Here is a 22,507-nt window from a genome sequence, read left to right on the forward strand (position 1 = left end):
CAGAAATGGACAAATGTACTTTTTTTTTCCCTGATACACTTCCTGATCCATGAGTCTTGATACATTTCCCATGTGCAAACATGGTCTGATCAAAAGTTGTTTCTGTTGCAGTTCATGACCCAAGAAGGCTCCAGAATTTTACTTGGCATTTTTTCTGCTGAGTAAATTAACGTTCATATGCATGTGTAGATATTTCATATAATATATACAATTATATATAATTTTATATGTATATTTATTATGTATATAATTGTTTATTATTATGTATATTACTTAATATTATGTATAGACAAGTTACAATAGTATGTGGATAAATTATATATGATGCATTATAATAAATACAAAATAAGAAGTTATATGTCAGTTCATACAATCTACTGTTCAGAAATATGCTAGAATTTTAAGAATTTTCTCCATCTCTACTTCAGCTTTTTAAGCCATTTTCCAACCCTGCTCGTGCACTTCCTCTCTGTCCATTTTAGGACTAATAAAAAAGAGGAAAAAAATTGCTGCATAATCTGACAGCCAAATTGCAAAAATGCCTGATATGTTGTTTTTTTACAGGCATGCAGAGCATGCTGCACCAGCACTGATGATACAAGTCTAAGATACCTCTCTGCAGTAGAAAAAAGATTCAACTCTTCGATGAAAAGTCTTCGTATAATATAGCAAGATTTTTTATTTAAAAATGGAAACTATCTATGATTAAATACAAACCCCTAGAAACTAAACATGTAATCTAGATTTATGTCTTTGACCAATTTACACTGGTCCAGGTTCAGACAAATGGTTTAAACCGAGTCTTATCAACAAGTTTCACTGTGTTTAACGCTTCTGAATTACCCAGTCACACACAGCAGCCAACTCATATTGGCAAATCTGGTTCAGTGTGGCTATTTGTTATTTTAAAAGAAACCAAGAAATGAAAAATTGTTTTTGTAAGGAAGTTTAAGAGAATAGGATACTGATGAAAAATCAAACCAAAACAGTGAACAGCTGACATTTCTAGGGGAGGAGGCTGTGACAAAATTGAAGTTGAAGTAAAACAGAGTTGGTTACCATAGTTAGCTGGATATTTTTGCTTTGGTTTGGTTTTCCTCAGGGCAAAATACATGTATGAATGGATTTAAAAGTTAATTCATAAAAATTTTCATTATCTTTCAAATCCTTTTTTGTTTGTTTGTTTTTTTGCTTAGAAAGTCACTTAAACATTTTCTACCAGTTTTACTCATTTTAAACATGTAGCCCTTTGATGACTCAACGTTTTAAGTAACTTCTTATAGCTGGTTAGATTTCTTAACAGCAGTGCCTGTTGAATTAAAACTGTCACATGTACTTTTGTTAGATCACTGATTGGAAAGAACTCTGAAACTTGCTAGTATAATTAATTTGCACTCTGTAGACTCATTTTCCTTTCCTTACTCTGACAAATGTTTTTGCATGGCTGAACAGTTCTTCATATTAAATGGTGCAAAAAAGTGTATTCCCTCCCTCTAATTTTATTGTTTACTTAGTCTCTAAGAAAGTTTAGGATATTATATTCCTTTCAGTTTTAGCTGTGCCCTCTAACTTATTTTTGTAAATAAAGTTAGGCAGATTGAAAATGGAACAACTGTAGGGTAAACGATGCTATATGATAAAACAGTTCCCAGTAGGGAAGACTTTTGCAGTGTAGATCTCCTGCCTAGATGACAGAAGTGCTGGAAACACTACTTTCCAGTCCAACTGTTCCAAGACTTTAGGCCCTTGGTTTCACAGCACCTGAAAAACACTGGTTTGAGATTATTTCAATTTACTACTTTTCCTGACTTTCTAATTCTGTAGATGCTCCCAAATCAAGCAACCAAATTTGTATGAATAAATGTATAAGTCTTGGCTATCTTATTTATGAAGAGTTAAATGTTTTATTAAAAATATATCTTGACTGACACTTTGTAGAGATTTGGATTTTCAGATTTCACCCTGTCAAATGAACTAATAGCCTGTTAAGCCAAATAATTCCTTGACAGCTGAAGAAATGATTCATTAAAAAAAAACCAAACAAACAAAAAAAAAACCAAAAAACTATCACTTGATGAAACAGCATGTGAAGTGAGGGGGAAGAAGATTTTATTTATTTATGTTTTGCATACGTGGCTTAAGAAGTAAAAATTACCAGAGCTGGAATCAAAAATTTTCTATTTCACCACAGATACAGGATGCACAGGAGCAGTAGCAGTTTCCCATGGTCACTAGTAACAGAATAATTTAGGCTAGGAAGGCCTCATCAGTTCCACCTAGTGCAGTCTCCTCCACTAAGTATAGTCAATACTGAATTCAGAACAGCTTCTTCAGGGGTTTGTCCTGTAAGACATTAAAAGCCTCCAAGGACAGAGTCCACAACCTTCCACGGGCAAACTGTTCCAATTATTATTCTCCTTTTCTTTCCCAAATTTCTCTTTAATTTTATGTCCGACATATATTTTTCCTTCACCTGTACATAACCTTAGGTGCACAGGAGTTTTAGCAACTGCAGAGGAAATCTTGGATTCAGAAACAGAGTAAAGACTGTGAAGAGCTCCACAACTATAAGGGGGAATACCCCTGCTCTTCATATTAGGCACAAGCTTAAATTCCTTCTGGATTAAAGTCTGAATGATGGTCCATTTGAGACTTCAAGAATTGATCTCAGTTTCGGTTTAAGAAAGTAAAAATCTACACATTAGCAAAATTTGATATTTAATATGTTTTTAATTTTATGGCAAATATATTGAACGTTTGATACTCAAATATACACTCAAGACTTACACAAGGCTTGCTCTCCAAGTATCTTTCCAGATAACAAATGCATTTTTTTATTATGTCCATAGACCTGAATTGTGGAATAATATGGACACCTCAATCACTTACCATGTTGCATAAGAAGCAGAGGATGTGGTGAAGAATCTGTCCAGACACTGATTTTGAATTTTGATTCACCAAAGATATGGTCTGGGAACCTTGTTGCGACACTCCAGATTTTCCCAGTGTTTGTTTTCAAGTCAAAAGCAGGATAGGCTTTTTTTATTCTGAAAAGAACATGGGATGAAATTATGTCTAAAAAGGTACGCATGTCAGCTCTCTTGTAAAGACAAAACAAAAATTCTCCAAGATACCTACAATAACAGTACATAAAGAGCTGTTATGAATAAAATTTTGTGCAAATAGAAGGAAAAATGGTAGCAAGTCAAACTTTGTTTTCATATATTATTGAGGTAACTACATATCAGATAACATACACATAACCACATCTTTTACTTATTAGGAAAACCATCAGTAAAATCTTTATGAACTTCACAGAATCACGTATGTGCTTGACCTCAGTGAAGCCAAAAGGAGTTTAAACACAGACTTCAGTATACACTAAGCACAGTAGAAATGAAGGTGTTCAAATATGTGCTTAAATAACAGAGTTTTAACGTAAAACTAACCAAAAGCATGTGTACAGACAGCTGCAACTAGGACAGCCGGTCAAAATGAATACAGGAACATGCTTTCTATGCAAAATCTTAAGAAGTCTCTGTTTTCAGTGTGCTACAATCCAATCTGAAATCCTCATTACTAAGACCCTGGGTATTTATGTAAATGTCTGTAGAGAGCAGTAACTGTTGCAGTCACTGAGTCCCTCTGATATGCCATTACCTATAGAATATATTGCCCCTCCTCGTTCCAATTACCAAGGACTTGCAAAAGCTAATTCTTCCTGAGGTACCATTTTCTAATGAATACTGGTCACACGTGTTATGTCTGTCATCTGAGATTAAACTTGTTTTTTAAGCAAATACACTTTTCAGCTGCAGGAAATGGTACATATTGTACCAACTGAAGCTTTACATTTTACTAAGTGGCCTGAATATTTTAGTAGCTGAGCTCAAACATCCTGTACTAAGCATATCTCCTTCTTTATTGTTTGTTAGTTCAAGCAGCATTTTGTAGCTTCTGAGTTGGCAGTTCTTTATTCCATCTCTGATTATAGTGTATTTTGAGCCATAGTTCTCTCCCATAAAAGTTCTTCATTACCATGTTACCTCCTGCCTTAGGGCTGCCACTCAAATCTCTTAAATAACAGTATGAACTGCTCTTTTATAGCATGAGAAGGAAAAAAAAGCCTAGGCTTCCAAAATTAATAATCCAACGAAGCAGTCCATTCCTTATAATGAAAAGCCCAGGGGCATGACGTTTCAGTGGGGTAAGAGGAAATGAGGCTTGACAATACCTCTAGTACGAGATAGATCTATATTCAAAGTAAAAAACAAATCATCATACTACAGAAGCTGCTTTGGTGACATATGTAGTTGATATCAGCCTATTTTCTTTGCAAGCAGGATACTGATAAAGCTTTCCCCTATGAAGAGATTTACTCTTGTTACCTGTTTCTGTAAGAAGATCAAGGACTGAATAAGACTGGCACTTACTGCCCCTTCTTGAGCAACAAATTAATGGGCTATGTACACACATGGGCCATGAATCATCTCCTCAGCTTACTGGCAGTCATTTCAAAGCCAAGCCATCCTCATCTGCTTGCCTACCCCCACACTATCTGCTTTTTATGCTTTTCATATAAAAATGCACTCAGTTCCAGAAAGCATTGCTCATTTACTGTTTTCAAACAATTAGAGGGCTTTTGGCTTGAGCATGAAGTACTGCAGAAGTATTACATGAAGAAAATCTTGTGCTGCTTGTTTTCTGGGCTGTAGCAACTAAGCACATGTGAAAAGTACTAATATTTACAGAGATTTGCTATTTCACAGCATTTCACAATGCTGTGTATTTCTCTGTGGTGGAGGTTACATCCTTGGAGGAGGTGTAACATTGAACCCTGACACAACCAGCTTGGAATCTTCTGGCATCAAACTGGCTTTAGGATGTATTCTAAAGTCACCCACAGATGTATATTCACTGTAGCTATGTCCATAACTGTAGAAGTAACCTGATAAAGGGATTTGAAACCTGCTTTACAGTTGTGTACAATGAAATGTTTCAATTATAGATTGCTACCTGTACAAATATTACCTAGAGAAAACATGATCGGTTTCTATTTGAGATACATCCTGGAGATGCAAGTCTGCATGACATAGAGTTTGAATTATATACCTTGCCTTTAATGTATAAAATTGTCAGTTATTGAAATCATTTGGGGACTAGAAAGATGCTTCTTTGGCAAGACTGAATCAGTTAGTTATTTGCAAATTTATGACCTTTCTGGGTCTTTTGTTTGCTGTGAAGTTTTGTCCTAAGAATGCTTTCCCATTTTTTTGATAGAAGAAAAGCAGTAGTTGTTCTTATTTCCTTTTTAAGAGTATTTACTAGTGATGCACACTAAACAAGTTATTACAAAATGGGAAAGGCTTTTTTCCAAAATCAGAGTAAAACTGGAATGTAGAATGTTTGGACATTTTAAAAACTGATACATATATCATTAAGCATGTTTTGAAGCTGACCATCCACACTATATGACTATGTAATATATTCACTGTTACTTTCAAGGCAACATAAAAATGGATTGTTTTCTTTTAAGAGAATCCAGCTTGGATGACCTTGAACACAGAAAATTCATTAAAGTCTAATTAAAAAAAGGAAAAAAAAATCAGCATTCATTTTCCAATTCCCAACTATTTTCTGGGAGGAGATACATAAATTTATGTCAAAAAATTGATAGCATGATCAGTGAATAGCTACAAAGGAAAATGAATCTGCACAGATGGTCTAAAATCTTGTATTTCCTAGTGCTCTTGGATTTCAACACAATTTCTTTTCCCAAAGCAGATCAAGTAAAAAAAGTTCTATGCCATTAAGTTATGCTATTAACTGTTACTGTGTAACAGTAAGCAATAATTAAAGTAGTTTTTGTCAGTCGTTAAGTTTCACTTTTCATCATGATAGTATGTAGTAATTCTTTTCTCAATCGGTCAGTTCCTCCAATTCTTTTATCCTCTTCTGAGCTACATAGGCACTAATAACATCCAAGACATTGGTAGAAAGTGGATCTTAAGTTTCACAAGCTATAAACCATCAATACTGAAGTGTTAACTGTACTTATCACTGATAAAAGGGACAGCTAAGGGAGATTTTTTTTTTTAAATTTAACACTTTGTTGTGGATTTTAATCTTTAAATTTCCATATTTAAATAGATAGTGGAATTATGACACTGTTCACGAACGCAGGGTGTGATGGGTTGACCTTGCCTGGACATCAGGTGCTCACCAAGCCACTCTATCACTTCCCTTCTCAGCAGAATGGCATGGAGAAGAAAATAAGATGGAAAAAAAACCCAAACCCTCAAGGTTTTTGATAGATGAAAACAAAGAAAACCAAAGATTCTCTACTTCCCATCAACAGGTGCTGTCCAGCTACTTGTCAAGAAGTAGAGCTTCAGTATGCTTAGTGTTTGCTCCAGAAGTAATGAGTATCCCCCATCTTCCTCCTTTCTCTTAGCTTTTATTGCTGAGCACACATCATATAGTATGGAATATCCCTTTGGTGAGTTCGAGTCACTGTCCTGGCTATGTCCCTTCCCAAGATCTTGCTCATTCCAAGCCTACTGGGTGAAAGAAGCAGGGGGAATGTTGGAAAGAGAGCCTCGATGCTGTGCCATCACTTCTTGGCACTAGTTAAAACACCGACGTCTTATCAATATCTTTCTAGTTACCAATACAGAGAACATCACTGTGAGGGCTGCTATGTGGAAAATTAATTCCCTCTCCAAATACACGGGGATCACCAGTCACACAGAATCTTAAAGGTTGGAAGGGACCTCAAAAGATCTTCTCTTCCAATTAATATAAATAAGTAAATAAAGTTTTTGTCATTACTTACTTTTCCACTGCTTTGCAAAAAGCAATTGCATTTTCATTGCTTCCTTGATTTGCTTCAACTAGCTGGATAGACCAAACTGTAGCCTAAAAATACCAAAAAGACATCAGAAGAAACAGAGCTCAGTTATTCAGAACAAAGAATCAGATGAAACACAAGGCTAATCTTGCATTTAGTTCCATGAGAACTAACTTTCATACCTTATCATCTCTCCACTGACTTGATGGAGGTCCAAATAACCACAAATAACCCCATTTTGACTGCACTCTAAATGCTTTCAGAGAAAAAAACACAGTCATAAAGCATCAGCTATCCGGGGTTTAATGATTACTTTTTCCCCTCCACGTAGAGCATAAGGACAAAGCTTTGAAAATTGGCCTAGTGTCAGAGCACAGATAACTCTAAATGTCAAACATGTATGCTTGTTTACAAAAGGGAGAGGGGACAAAATGAAGATTATGCTGCAATGAGTTTTAATCCTTCCTTCCTTCCTTCCTTCCTTCCTTCCTTCCTTCCTTCCTTCCTTCCTTTCTTTCTTTCTTTCTTTCTTTCTTTCTTTCTTTCTTTCTTTCTTTCTTTCTTTCTTTCTTTCTTTCTTTCTTTCTTTCTTTCTTTCTTTCTTTCTTTCTTCCCTGGAATGAAGCTCAGGATCCCTTCAAACTCCATAAATCTGTCAGGTAAGCCACTAAGACAGGTAACAAGAAGCCAATATATTCTATTGAACATGAAAAATCTCCAGACACTATCTCTAATCTTGGAGAGCACAGGTCTGAGACACTACTTTGGGCCAAAGCACTGCCTTGTTTGTTTGCTAGAGTACCGTTTAGTCAGAACAAAACTGCCAGGAAAGAGCTAACATTATTATATCTACAAATCCATTCCACTATTGTGCAGTGAGACACATATAAGGTTCAGCTGAGACACTAACTTAAACCTTTTCAGAAAGAGAAGCAACTAATATTGTCACAGAAGAGGAAACCAGGATATGGTGAAAGGTGTATCTTATTATTTTAATAATATTTTTATTCAAGTAATTTATAGTGTGAATTTATTTAAAACAATAAATTCTGTTTAAGATATTTTTATCCTGGACAAGGAAGTGAAATATGTTTGAAACGACAGACAATTGGAAATTCTAGTTTAAACTATGTGATGAGTACAAAAAATGAAAGACCTGTCAGGAGCTGGCTAGTGGGAAAATCACAATAGCAGAACTGGAAACTCAGAAGTTGCAAACCTGTTATAGATACCACCAGTCTTGGGTCTCATTGTATTAGTATTTTCATTAACCACAATAGCACAAGTATTAGGAGAATGGAGGTTCATCATTTAGAAATTATGAACAATTTAGTAAAAGTAAGGACCTTCAAAAATTATGTGGTCATATAAAACCTCATAATACAAATAAAGAACGACCAGCAACAAAACTCCCATATTCCTTATTACACTTAGGTCAAAGTACATGGTTTTAGGAAAAGATGTACTGACAAGGCTCTAGGAAGTTTGCATCTGCGATGTTCCAGATAGAGGAATTCAAGCTGGAACAAGCTGTGTTTGTGGGATAGTTCTACAGCCAGAAGGACCACAGGGTACAGAGCACAGCAGGCAGCTAAAACTACAACAGTTGTTGGAACAGGGGTGCAAAGGGAGCCCAGAACCTGCACTGAAGACTATGCAGTGATTGTGGTGACATGTCACATGGTGCAATCTTCACTACAAAGTGCAGGAACTGGCCCTGAGGACATCAGAGACTTTAACAGACACAGAGCTCCAGAGAAAAGATGCTACAGTCCAGGTGTCCATCTGTAGGGCTTATCTGTTGCCTGTTCCCAGGGGGTGGGGTTGGCAGTTGCCTCACTAGTGGGAGTTGTGCTCTAGTTGCAGTACTGAGCTTCTGGTGAAGGAGCTGCAGGAGGAGGTTAGCAGCCAGAAAGAGGAATAGAAGATTGACAAGGACTCTACAGAGCTAAGGACCAGTCAAGCCCTGTGTTGGAAAAGAGGGACAACTTAAGACTACCCTACAGGAGCAGGAAGACTCCCACAGAAAGGCAGGCTCAAAATCTGCTGCTTCCAGCAACATAAATAAAAGCTCCTTTTCTGACTGCAGTTCTGTCTTTATAAAATAGATACAGTGTCCCAAAAAAAGTACACGAAAAAAGAGAGATAGAGAATAAATCAAAAGCTAAGAAAACCAAGCCACAGGTAAGAAAAAGTGAGGCCAGAACATGATGTTGAATGAGACTGAAGATATTGAAAGAGCAAAACCACAACTGGGAACTGAAGAAAGAGGAACAGAGAAGAATTAAGCAAGGAGGGAGTCAAGACTGTAAAAGGATGTTTGGTCATGAGGATATGGTTATGGATCAGGTTCATAGCATGAAGAAGAATGTGATTAAATAATTACTAAAGGATGGCAAAAAGAAGCTTGATAGACCAAGCTGGAATCTGGACACTCTCCTGCAGGAGACAGGAGTAACACAAGAGCCTCTCTGCACGTTTGCTGACAGCATTTCCAAGTGAATCATAATGGCAAACAAGAATTCTGTGTAGACTAGTGATAGTTTACACAAAGGGAATTAATATACCATTGCTAACTCAAATTAGTTCTTGTGTCCGAGATGTACATAGCAGATACATAGTTCCAACTCCATTGATGAATCATGTTGATGAGAGATTTGGTTTTGTCATTTCTCTTTTCAGATGTTCAGAAAATTTATTTTATTCCTATTGCATATAAAGGTAAGATATTAATTACATGATCACATGGGTTTTTTTTCTATAGGACTGTACTCTCCACTCATTGCAAACATCTGAAAGCGTTCAATGAATGAAATAGAGGATTTAGTACAGGTAGGACTAATGACAACAGGGATAAAGTAACAGATTTGCATCCCTGGACAACTGGAGTCTATCTTTGCCCATCCACAGATTTTTAACATTATGCTAATAGTCATCTGAACCATCCTTCACAAATATGAACACTGAACACCCAAACTGAAATAATGAAGTTTAGGCTGATGATTGGTCTTGGGTGAAGAAGTGAGTCTTGCTAGTTATTCTGAAAACAATAGTTTCTAAATATCATAGATGTAGCAGCCAAATCTATTATTGGATGCTTTTTAGCATGTATTTCAGTTTTATTTCTAATACGGAGGAAATAAAACCTCTTTTCACAGTTTCTTTAGTGATGACAAGGATAGAAAAAAATCAACATTTTCTTTATGACACTGGACATATTTTAATTAGCATGACTCAAAGTGTAGGGCCATGCAACTGCATCCAAGAGCTAAGGATCAGAACGACAGCATGATTTAAACAATGAATTATTTCACCTTGCATATCTATGACCTACCTCCATATTTCAGCATCTTATTCATTTCACTCTGTCTGCTGTCTTTCTTCTCAACTCCTACAACACAGATGCATCATTTACTCATCCTGACCCACCAATCCAAACTCTGCTTGTTCTCCTTCTTTTGCCGTGGTGCTCCACTTTTCTAACCATTCTGACGGTCGTAGCTGGCATCGGCCCCGTCATCCCACAGCCCTTCTTATCTTTTCAAAAACTCTTGACCCAGTAGCAACGAGTTACTTCTTCACAGGATTTTTTTTACCTTTCCATCTCTTAAGTTTCTTTCATTCTCGTTTTTCTGTTCTTACCATTGCAAAGGTTCAGTTGCCAGCCCCTTGCCCTGTCTCTCTTTCTACCCGGACATAGCTGTTTCTCCCTGAAGGAATTCCTGTGACCACACTGACTTTTCTGTTACAAATCAATTCTCTCCTCTCTCCTATTTCTTCCTCTTCTAGCTAAATCGCTCGAATACCTCCCTGACTTAATCGAATCCTCCCACACATTTGATTGTACTCACCCTTGACTCACTCTTCTCTTCTCTTCCCTCCCCTATAATTCTCTCCTCCTCCACCACAGAAGTGTTTGTGCCTGTTCTTATATGTCTGTTTCCTCTAGCACCTCTTCTTCCCATACCACAATTTAATCTCCTTCTGTTCGTTTGTATCCCACTATTTTCTACTTTTCCCATGAGAAGGCTTGTTCTTTTTATCATGATGTCAGCATGCTTTAGTTTTTGTGTCATAAGTAAAAAGCAACAATATCCTTCTGCCTCTCCACTAATTTATCTCCCTCTCTTCTGTATGTAACACTGAACTTCCAAAATGTGGTGCCCAGGATTAGTCTTAGAGTTCCTCTCCTCATATATATTCCCCACCCTCATTGCCTCATCTGTTTGGGTCTGCATTTGTTTATTTCTACATTTCTCCCTATTCACAGACATAGAAACAAGTCAATCAAGTGTCTTTATGATACAGTGTCTTTGTATCATAAAATCTTATGCTTTATGATATTCTGATTACTGAGAGTTAAAAGCAGGAGTGAATCTAAACTATCTTAATATTCACAGTGCAGATGTATTCTGTAGGCTATTTCAGGATTCTTATAATGATTCAGAATGTTAACAAGGACTAGAGGAAGAGGAGGATTTATCATTTTCCTTCTCTATGTTACGATTTTGAAAGAAAAAAATAACAAGAGATAAAACATTACAGAAAGTCATAGGAGTCCCATAAGACACCATTATTAAAACCAGTAAAATCACAAATGGAGCTATGAACACCTGATGGAAGGAAGAGAAAAGATAAAGTATTTGTTTCAAAAAGATAGCTAAAGACTGTGTGTGTGCCACAGGATCCAGTTTCTACAGTTATAGTAGATATGTCTATATATAGAAAATAACTACACATGCACACATAGGTGCATGCAGAACATGGTGAAGACGGGACACAGTATGTTTCATTTCCCAGCATCAGGATATCATAGAATCACAGAATCATAGAATGGTAGGGGTTGGAAGGGACTTTTAGAGATCATCTAGTCCAACCGCCCATGCAGAAGCAGGTTCATCTAGATCAGGTCACATAGGAACATGCTCAGGCGGGTCTTGAAGACCTCCAAGGAAGGAGACTTCACAACCGCCCTAGGCAGCCTGTTCCACTGCTCCATCATCCTCACAGTGAAATAGTTTTTTTCTTATATTTAAGTGGAACTTTTTGTGTTCCAGCTTCATCCCATTACCCTTTGTCCTGTTGCTAGCTACTAAAGAAAAAAGGGATGTCCCAATCTCCTGACACTCACATATGTCAGACTAGACACAGAGAAAATAACCTGGCTCAAAAGAAAACAACTTCAGCATAATTTATTGCTATTTTGAATCCCAGGTTTCATATCAGACCATAAAGAATTGTTATCTTAACTCTTTCAAACACATCTTAATCTACATTTCTGTACCTATTTCTCTGTGGTAGTTTTATGGTTCAATGGGCCATAAAATGAGTCTACTCAAGCATTCTAGATTGTAATCTAGATTCCTTTCCTGTGTTAAATAGCAAGTTTCCATAGAGGCAATCAAGATACTTAATTTTATACTAGGTCCTATACTGGCCCTATTACTTTAAAATTAGCTCTGTTTTAATAGGTAGGCTGTAGAAATGTGTTGACATTTTAAGTATAAGTTGGTTAAAACACGAAACAGGTAGGATACAGACTTTGACAATTTAAAATGCTCATTAGCTAGTCAGAGTAGGCATCCTCCCTTCAAAAGTCATTTTTTTTCTGGTCTGCTGGGTTCTCTTCTGATATTAGAATCAAAGGAAGAGGACGTTCAGAGGTTTTCATACTTTATAAAAATCTCTTAACTAACTACGTATTGTTTGTCTGAAAGCATTCTTCTTGTAAAGATACAGAAATACTGTGGGAAATTCTGACTGCCAAGAACTCAAGTTACACAACTATTGGAAAATTTACCTGATGCTTTCCTGCATCTCTATCTTTGGAAGTAGCAAAGGTCATACAAGAAGTGAATAAGAAGTCCCATGGTTGCTTTTTTCTAGCTGAAGCATAAGACAGATAACTCTCTACAGGAGCAAAAGTTTTTGTTTCCTCTGTGGCATAAATGTTTTATTTTTCATGAGGTCTTTAAATTGAGTGCTTCTAACCCATGTCACATCAGTGCGAGTAAATACACCAAGTGCAAATACACAAACCAGAATCAAGAATGGTAAGCACTGTTAATATGAGAAAATTTGAATACCTCTCTGTCATGTCCAGAGCCTCTTGGCCAGGGAAGTCCTATGTCACATCTTCTGGAAGCATCAGTTAAACACGATTCCTTATTTCCAGTTTCATCTCTCACGTCTTTTCCAAATAGATAGTTGTCAAAGAAAACGGGACATTGAGCTTTTATACTGTCAAAGCCTATCTGAAAACTCAGATTTGTGTTGTCTCTTTCCACATTTGATTCAAACACATTTGTGACTGGACTATTCCCTCCATAGAGTTCTCTGTCCTGACTGTAGGGGTAGAGATCTGCCAGAGGTAAGTTTCTGTAATCAGATAATAAAGAAGATCTGAAGCCAACTGTTGGTGACACTGTGTCTTGTTGCCAGTGAGAAACAGGATTTCCAGGGTAAAGTTCACCATAAGCAGTTAGAGGCTGATCATAAAACTGCTGGTCAGACACATTCAGACTAAAGACGTTTGATGGAAAAAAAATTTCTTCATGATGGTGTGAATGTGATGAGCCATAAAAAAAAAATTCATTGCTGACTTCATCAACTATTCGATCGAATCCCAGTCGGACCTCCCCATCAGAACCAGAATGGTACGTTGGGTAAGATGCTTGGTCCCTAGTCTGTCCTTCACAAAATTCATTGTGTGAGAAAGGCACCCTCCCAAAGTATGCCATGACTGATTCTTCTCTTCAGTCTTGTGAATCCTCAGGAAAGTCTCATAATAGTTCCAAGGTCAAGGGAATAATGTTCAGAACTGTAGCTACAAAAACACTGAAATGAAACACAGAATAAAAGTTAAATCCTAAAATATATAGCAAAATGAAAGCAATACACTTCTTTGGTTTGGCTTTTTTGGGGTTGGGTTATTTTTTTGTTTGTTTTAGAGCTTTCTCCACAGGGTGAAGCTTGAATATTCCTTTGCCTGATCTTTATTTCCACACAGTTATTGTTATTAAGTAATAATAACTATTAATATAATAATGATTACCCTAGACTCCTAAATAGCAGCAAAAATATGTCTGAAACAATTGATCTAAATACTAATAATTCTGACAAATAGTAAAGAAAATATTAGTATGTTTTCCATTACTTCACACTTGTACAGCACACAATGTGGGAAACTAAAACAAGCAAGTAGGAAAGCTTTGTATTAATGTTTGCTTTAATGGCAGCTTCATTCACATCTTCCTCTATATTTGTGTCTCAAATTTATTCATATTCTACCACTTTTTATCCTATTGTAATCTGGTGAAGAAAGATAAGTCAAGGAAGATAGAAGATAGGGATCTCCATTTTATATTCAAAACACTACATCCCAAAAGCTTGTATATAGTGTAAACAAAGGAAAATAAATATAAGTAAATAAATTTCATCCTTTTTTGTTCCTTTGTTTTACAAAACAGATATATATCTTCAAAGTCTGGGGTTGTATTTTATTTTTAGAAAATTAACAAGCAGGGCATGAACTTCTGCAGAAGCTCAAAGTCATTCATATTGTTACTAGAAAACTTCCTGATACAAATTTGGTATGTGCTAAACAACTCTATGGTTCAGATGGGCAGCGTATACTTGAGACGGTAGTCAGTTGGCATGATGGTGTCTTCTTTAGGAAGAGAGTTTACTTCTGAAACCATAATCTATTCTGAGCCACTTGCCCTTAAGGCCTTGGCTTGTTTCATTTACTGATATAGATGCAGCCTAAAACCATAAATGACACAAAATACCAATGCTACATAAAGTTGTGCTGAGTACTGTATCACATAAAAGAAATAGAAACATCTGATTTAATAATTCAATAAAAAAATTATTCCCCAGTAGGAAAAAAAAAAAGAGACAACAAAACGTCCTCAGAAATTGCTAAAGATTAGCTTCAGAAATAGCTTTTCCAATATGTCCCCAAGATCTATATTGTATTAGTTTAGATAATAGTGCCTTGCAATGAAAATCTATATTACAACAGAAGGTATTCATCACAATTTTATTTTAGTTTCATTTGAAGTCAAACTCTAGGTAACATAGGCTTCTGTCACCCACGGTGAGGAAAGAGAAATGAAAAGTTAAATAAGGTGAAATTAAATCTCCAAGTTAGAGGCTGAACTACTCTTTCAAGCACTCAACTTAGTGATCCCATGTGTTGTGTGGTTTGTTTTGCTTTAACTGTGTTGAAAAAAACAGCATTCATGAAGTTACACTAACCCAGGTAACCAAAATGATGCATACCACTTTGAATGATGATGTAAGCATGAACTTTAATTACAGTTTCTTCACCTTTCTTTCAGAGTGAATCCTAAAGTTCATTATGCTTTCAGATTAAGATAGCAATCTTTTTTGCTGAAAAAATTACTAAGCATAAGATTTTTTTTTAAAATGAAATTGTCCTCATTTATAACTTCCTCTGTTTCTCACTTCTACAGCAGCTAAATAAAAGAAAGAAAACAAGAAAGAAAAGGTTATATACATAAAATCAAAGTCTTTAATTATTTTTTTTTCCATCTTGACAATTTGAATGTTTCAGGAAAAAGAAAAGATAAAAGAATTTCTCCCTCCAGCCCCATCTTCCTTAATAAATTCTGTTTACCTGACAAACTATAATTGAGGCACAGAAAATATAATACCTTTTACATCCTTTCAGGTCTTCCTTAATTATTTTCCTTATATTTCAAAAAAAGTCTAAGAGCAAACCTTGCTCATTCACCACTATGGCTTTTATGTGTGGCATTCCCATTTTTCTCCAGCTGATGAATATTCACACACGCAGAGTCCACCTCCATTGATCTGTATATGAATGCTTATCTCCTGCACTCTCCATACTGTTCAGAAGTATTGCTTTCCTAGTGGTCTCTAAAAGCATACAATTTATCTATATTGCCAAAGGCTGGTCTGTGTTTTCTACTCCCCTGTTCTCCTCAGAGGGCCTGGAAGTCCACGTGAGTAATGAGAAGTCTGCGTGATGCAGTGCTGCCTCTCCCAGCCTGGATCACGGCAGAGGGAGCACCTGGAGGGAACAGACACTCATACAGCACTGTTTGTCTCTTATACAGGCTTGTGTTTAAAACTAACCATTTGACTGGAAACTGCATGTCATGTTGTAAATCTCAGTGGTTTAGGTCTTACCTGTTAGTTCAGTTAATAAGACTGGGCTCTGTATTTGAGCCAATTCCTGATCCTTTTCAAAACAGCATACAAAGTTCAGGAAAGGATTTGTATCTTTGCCAACTACTCTTACTGCATTTGAATCATGCAAAATGCATTGGTAAGACTGAATTTTTAAAAATCACTAATGAGGTAAGATTTACGATGCATTTTTTTTTAAAAAAGTGATATTTTTAAGTTCATTTCCTTTGCCTGTGGTTTCTGAATTCACATTTTAGAGGGCTTGTCTTTTTTCTCTCACAACTATGAAGTCCTCCTTTTCCTTTTAAATTACAGCCATGTTTTCACATAATCATGCAATTCTGGGAGCAGGGGTTTTAAGGAAGAATCCTAACAAATATTATAAAATATTCACTACAAATCAAGAGGTTTGACAGCATTGCACAATGGTCACAAAATTGTAGTTGCCATCCAAACACACAAAAATACTTTCCTTACTTAAGCACGCACATGCATTCCAGCTTAAGAGCTTGGCGCACTGTGGGCTCATTATTCCCTTTTTACCGGAACCCAGAAGGTGACGATTACACCACTTGCAAATTGGCAAGAGTATTTGCTGCAACTTCTTACCTGAAACACATAATTTGTTAGAAGAATATATAGTCTCCAAGTCTTCCTGTTCACAGACACATTCAGACGACCTACGTGCTTTCTCCGTATCAAGGGGGTGTAACTTTTTCAGAAGTCAGAAGCTTCTGTTCCTGTTTAACCAGTTTATTGTGCTAATGATTCTTTCCTACATCTTCTGTCAGTGAAATTTCAAACAGCAATAACAATAAAAATTTAATACCTTATCTCTTCTCTTTCTCAGTTTGGGAATCCAATCTTTTTTTTTTAATTTTCTTTTTTTTTTCCCCCTTTCCTTTTTTTTTTTTTTTTAAACGTGGTAGATGATCCCACACTTTCACTGCAAGTATCAAACATGCTTAAAATAACAAGATGGATTCTCTAAGGGAATGATTTGCCTCTTAGAAAGACTTATGCACAAGAACAGGATTCAGAAATTTTATTCTATTCCATCTTCACTCAGTTTCCACCTGTATCTGCTGGTGGCTCATGCTCAGATAGGACCTCCAAGCTCTGCAAACAGAAGGGGTAAGTACAACTCTCACATGGCAGAGAGGCCCTCTGGCTTTGGCTCCTCAGGACACAAAGTTGGGAGCCTAATGGGGGATGAATGTCCCTTATGCTGGGATATTTCCCAAAGACTGAAGAAGCCTTGCCCCTTTGCAAGGGGGCTGCTGAAGAGCTGCAGTAAATATAGCAATGGTCACAAACATCTTCCTACATCTCAAGAAGCCCAGAATCCTCCATAAAAAGAAGCAGCGGAGGCTACTTCTGGCACAACACAGGGGTTCCATCAGGGACCGTCTACCATTCCTTAAACAGGTGTAAATTGCTCCACTGAAGTGGCTATTTGAAATTAATACAAAATCTCAATCCTATTCTACTTCAGACTTGTAACAAGCAGGAAAATATCCTCAAAAGTAACAAGGGAGTCGTTACAATATTTCAGTTACAAAAAGCCATGCTGTAAAATGACAGATTAGGAGAGTGCACTTAAAGTTAATAATTAATCTCAGATATCTTATATCTGATAAAGCGAATGAAGTAATAATTTGATAAACCATTACAGGGAAAACTCTGCCCTTCAAAGAATAGCAAAAAGCTGTCATTGTTGTCATTGTGATATAAAAGCAGCTAGCCAAGGACAAAACTTTTTTCAGTTGGTGAAAGGTGGTGCTTTTCTTTTTCATATATTCTCCAACCCTTAAAATGTCAACTTGCTCCACAAACAATTTGGTGGCATTTGTGCTGTACTGTAGTCATTACCAGTGATTACTGTGAAACAATCCTGATAGACAGGAATATACCAATTTTAGGAGCTGCCATTCAGAGTTTATGGCACAGTGTGATGTCTAATTTCACAGGAATTGGACACTGTAAAAAGAGGAGGATCGAGAAAACAGAGGAAATATGCATGGGAAGAGGTTGTATTCCCAAGCAAACAGAGAAGGCTATATGCTTAATACGAACTAAGCTGGGACACACCCCCCTCTCTCTCCCAACAGTTATTTCCAGGAGAAGGTTATGAAGGTTTTTCTTGGGAAACTCTGAACGTTTTTCAGGATTTTACTAGGCTTTTAAGGTGGACACTGTTTCTCTTTCCCATCAAAGCAGTAGGCAGGAAGCTGCTGAGTCACTTTCCACCCTAATTCCTCCTAGTACTACTAAGAAGTGTCTCCTCTTTTGCTGGCCTGTGGGACAAAATCTCTAGAGACAAAGAGAACGCGATACTCCCTGAGACGCCTGTTTTTCTTCTGTTAGATACTCCTGCTGCTCCACCATCTGGCAAGAGCCTACATCTCGCTCAGATAAAAGAAGAATCATATATTTGATTCAGCTATGTGTGAGCATGCTCACACAGGGAAGTCCGGAAAAAAAGCTGCAGGAAAAGATATGATGAAATAGTTGCTCTAACACAACCCAGGATGAAATACAACATCTTCAGTAAACATTTATTCTCAGTGTTGCTTCATACACAGTTTGGAGCTTCTCAAATCACATCCTTGCATTTGAAGCCTTGAGGCTTCCAGTAATAACAGGCTTGTAAAGGGAACGCAGCAAAGTGTTTCAGCAATCCGTGAGGCTAGAAAACTGGATAAACAGAGAGTTGGTGAGGAAATTGTTCCATCCCATATCAGATCCAGCTGTCTCTGTTCTTATTCTCCAGTGCCACCTACTGTCATTTCCACAAAACTGTGAGGCAAGGAACAGAGATCAGTGTCAAGCACAGTGACAATTAAGCTTTATGCCTGGCTGCAGGGAATGTCATCATATCTGTCATCATCACTAGCAAATATGGACCCTGTCAGAAGGTTGCTCTTTCTGGGAAAGATTCATGATGGTTGTGATTCTGCTTGAAGATGGTGTGATATTACTTATCTTAGCTCACTGCTTCAAGGTACTGCTGCACCGAGGCAATAACAAGGTATCAGAAAAATTACATTGGTACAAGATGTTTTTTCCACATGCTGGTGTAAACAAATGTCAAGATTATTTTGTGTTTAAACAGTGAATGAACAAGAATTCTGGGAGAAAACCCCAATGTTAATATCTGTGTTTTTTTGGTTTGGGGTTTGTTTGTCTTTTTTTGTACTACAGGCCCTATTTCTTTCTCACTTAGAAGCTTCATCAAGCAGGGATTGTGTTTTCCTATCTGTTTATAAAACCCAGCTGCTGGGTAATAAAAATTGTAAGAAACACAATACAGTGGTTGAGTCATTGCCAAATTATTCATCATTAAGGGAGATATTGCTGTAAAGGGCAAGGAGGACTTTTGAATTCTGAAAACACTCCTGATCCTCTGCTTAATGAGACAGAACAACTTAGGGGAAGGACAGAGAGAGAAGAAGAGAGGGAGAGAAGCGGAGTTTCACTTTTTCAAGAAAAAGAAATAGAAAACATTTTGGTTTACTTTGAAAACATTTTCACAGGCACTGCTGACACCTACATATAATATAAAAAGTTACTAAGTTATCAACATCCTCCTGAGATTTGAAATAGGCTGTTGTCAAATATTAACCTCCACAGTCTGCATACACAGACTGCAAAGCTAGCCATGACTAAATGCAGATTACGGATTTTAATCTCTCCTTTTATTTGAACATCTTTTGTACTTTGAACCTGTGAAAGGAATAGCACACTTTAGCAGAGTTGTTTCTGGCAGAAACAATTACTCTAGGTTAAAAAAAACCCAAATTGCTGAGAAAAATAAGTGTTGAAATGGAGAATAGTCTTACCACAACCATCTTAAAATACAGAGTTAAAATAAGACAAGTAGGCAGACTTTTATGTGTATATATGCACATGTACATACACACCCTCATATATATGCTTCTATCTAAATATATGTATTTTTACATACACATCTATGAATATATGTGTATATTTTTATGTATATACAGATCTCTCTACAAAAGCCTAATATGTGTATATACGTACATATAAATGTCGAACCTACACTAAGTGACCCAAGGAAAAAGATTAAATGTTTCAGAAAAGAAGTCAAGCCACAAGTTTCAGCTAAGAGTCTCAAACATCCCAAAGTTGAGGAATACTTAAAGCCAAAGCTTTTGTTCATACAGCTTTATAAAATTCATTTTGTGTAGTTTTCTTCCATTTCTCTTACCTTCTGCCACTTTTTCCACTGTTTCTTATACTATTCCTTTCATCTCTCCAGTCCAGTGTGCTTGTTCAATGGCTTTCTGTGAAATTCAGCTTTGTCATTCCAGTGTATTCAACAGTTTGTTGACCTTCCAGAAATTGTTCATATCATATATTGCACAAATATAAAAAAAGAGTCTTGTGATACTAGCATGCTGTTAAGATAAGCTCCGTAGCCACTATAGCTGCCTTTATCCTATGGAAAATTTAGTAAGCTGCCTCATCACCATTCCTAAGAGCCCTCCCATTGAAACTCGTGGTTCATGGAGCTCTACAGGATTGCTAGAGCAGGAGAGTAGAGAACACCTGAAAGGACAGAGGTGGACCACTCTGTCAGACCTGAGCCACAGTGACAGAGCCAGGGCAACTTCATTGTACTAGCCTGGCCATGCTGCCTCAGAGAGTTGTTAATATTGTGACAGCCTTGAAGAGGATATAACTTTAGTATGACTTTAATTTCACCTCCTAAGTGACTCACATAAGAGGGAAGTGCAAATGGTAATAAACATCCACTTGCACTCCTTATTGCGTTTTGCTGTGAGTGGATCTATGGTTCATATCATATGTCAGCTCCATAGCTTGTTCAGATGAAACAGTAGGACTGAGATCTTTTCTTCTACTGATGCCAGTGAAACCAGTGAAGTTCTATAACCCCATACTAAGTGTATACTGTAAACCCCTATATATGATACTATAAGCAAATATATACTGCAAACCTAGTACAACATCTGAAACAGCTCTGTTGTTATCAAATTAATAACAGTTTAAGCATAAAAATACAGGCATTTAAAGCTGAAATCCTGTTTCAATTTGCCTGTCCACAAGGATGTTTTGCTTATGTTTGCAATAGTGCACATTTCACAGCATTACAACATCTTAATGCAATATTTCTGAATTTTCTCCAAATTTCTTGCACTCTTGCATTTTTCTCAAACTTTACTTTTACTATCACAACTACTCACAGTACAACTGAAACACTTGCTTTAAAAAAACCTAAAAAACAAACCCCAACAACTCACATATGACTTCTTCAAAAAAGTAGTTTGTGGGTGTATATATAATTTTAAAACTAACTGAACAACATTCCTTATATGCAATTCAGGATATTATGCATCTGCTTAGATAGCTAATTTGGCTGCATACTTAAGACTGCCTGTGCATGCCAGCAGAACATTCATTACTGTTTTCATTAAAACTTTACCTGCAGCATGAAAGCCAACAATAATTTACTTGAGTTTTCACATAAATAACACAAAGACACTGATTATCTGCAATACAACATATTTCTGCAAACTGTGAAGTTAATCTCACAGCAGTCCTACACCACAACTGGACTGACCCCTGAATGAATGGGTGGCAGAGAGATAATCTTGCAGTGCCAAGAATCCAGGTTCATCTATCACCCTTCCCCATCAATATAACCCACACACATTCCTCTTAGAATAACAACTCCTCTCTGTTGGATCAGGTCCTGCACTAGCCTGTTCTTGGTTTTGCTAATTATGTTTTTGCATTTATGAACTAGGGGAGCAACAGAGAAGACCCTGTTGACTGGACCTGTAGAATGAAACAAGTGAGGTGCATCCACTGGGTCTGGGCAAGACACCTGCACTACGGCACTTCTGCAGCAATAAACATGCATCCTACTCAACAACACCAAAGGTATTCATCCTATTGCAGTAGTACACAGTTCAATAGTCTCTACATAGACAATAAGTTCCTCATACTTCTGGATGGGGATAAGTACTATAAAAGAAACAAGCAGTACCATCATCATGGCCTACAAAATGGCTAAGATCACTATGTGCTGATGAAATGAACGTAGATAGATAACACTTTTCACCACAGTTGCCGAGGAAAGTGAAAATAGAGGAAACTTTGAGGTGAAGTATGTTCCCTACATTCAGCAGTGTTGTCTTGTCACCCCTGTCCCACTAGCCTATGCCTAGTTCACTCTCCTTTGAGGTTCATGCAAAATAAGAAACCTCAGTTTAAAAGAAGTTTCAGACTGAGGGTGGTGACCCTGTTACAAAGAGATACAGCACAAGCAACGCAATCATCTCCTGTCTTTCCCAAGGAAGTGCTGAACTTACTAGAACCATCTGATCCCAAACATGGAAACACCAGACTGATCTTTCCAGTTCTGGCAGTGTCAGTCTGGGAGCTGTTCTGATGCAAAGCTCTGAGCCTGGACACCTGACTGCAAACCTG

At 37.0% G+C, this 22,507-nt stretch overlaps 1 protein-coding gene across 1 annotated transcript in view; it reads right to left on the minus strand.

Annotated features, from left to right (window-relative positions):
• Positions 1–13,590, minus strand: part of PIK3C2G (phosphatidylinositol-4-phosphate 3-kinase catalytic subunit type 2 gamma) — a 200,942-nt gene extending 187,352 nt beyond the window's left edge. Inside the window, exons 1-3 of the mRNA XM_061988856.1 lie at positions 12,937–13,590; positions 6,836–6,918; positions 2,890–3,047 (exon numbers count right to left, since the gene is read on the minus strand). Of these exons, the coding sequence (XP_061844840.1) occupies positions 2,890–3,047; positions 6,836–6,918; positions 12,937–13,590 (895 nt within the window). The remainder of the gene's footprint in view (positions 1–2,889; positions 3,048–6,835; positions 6,919–12,936) is intronic.
• Between the last annotated feature and the right edge of the window lie 8,917 nt (positions 13,591–22,507).

Source organism: Colius striatus, chromosome 1 (assembly GCF_028858725.1).
Source record: "Colius striatus isolate bColStr4 chromosome 1, bColStr4.1.hap1, whole genome shotgun sequence".
Lineage (NCBI taxonomy): Eukaryota > Metazoa > Chordata > Aves > Coliiformes > Coliidae > Colius > Colius striatus.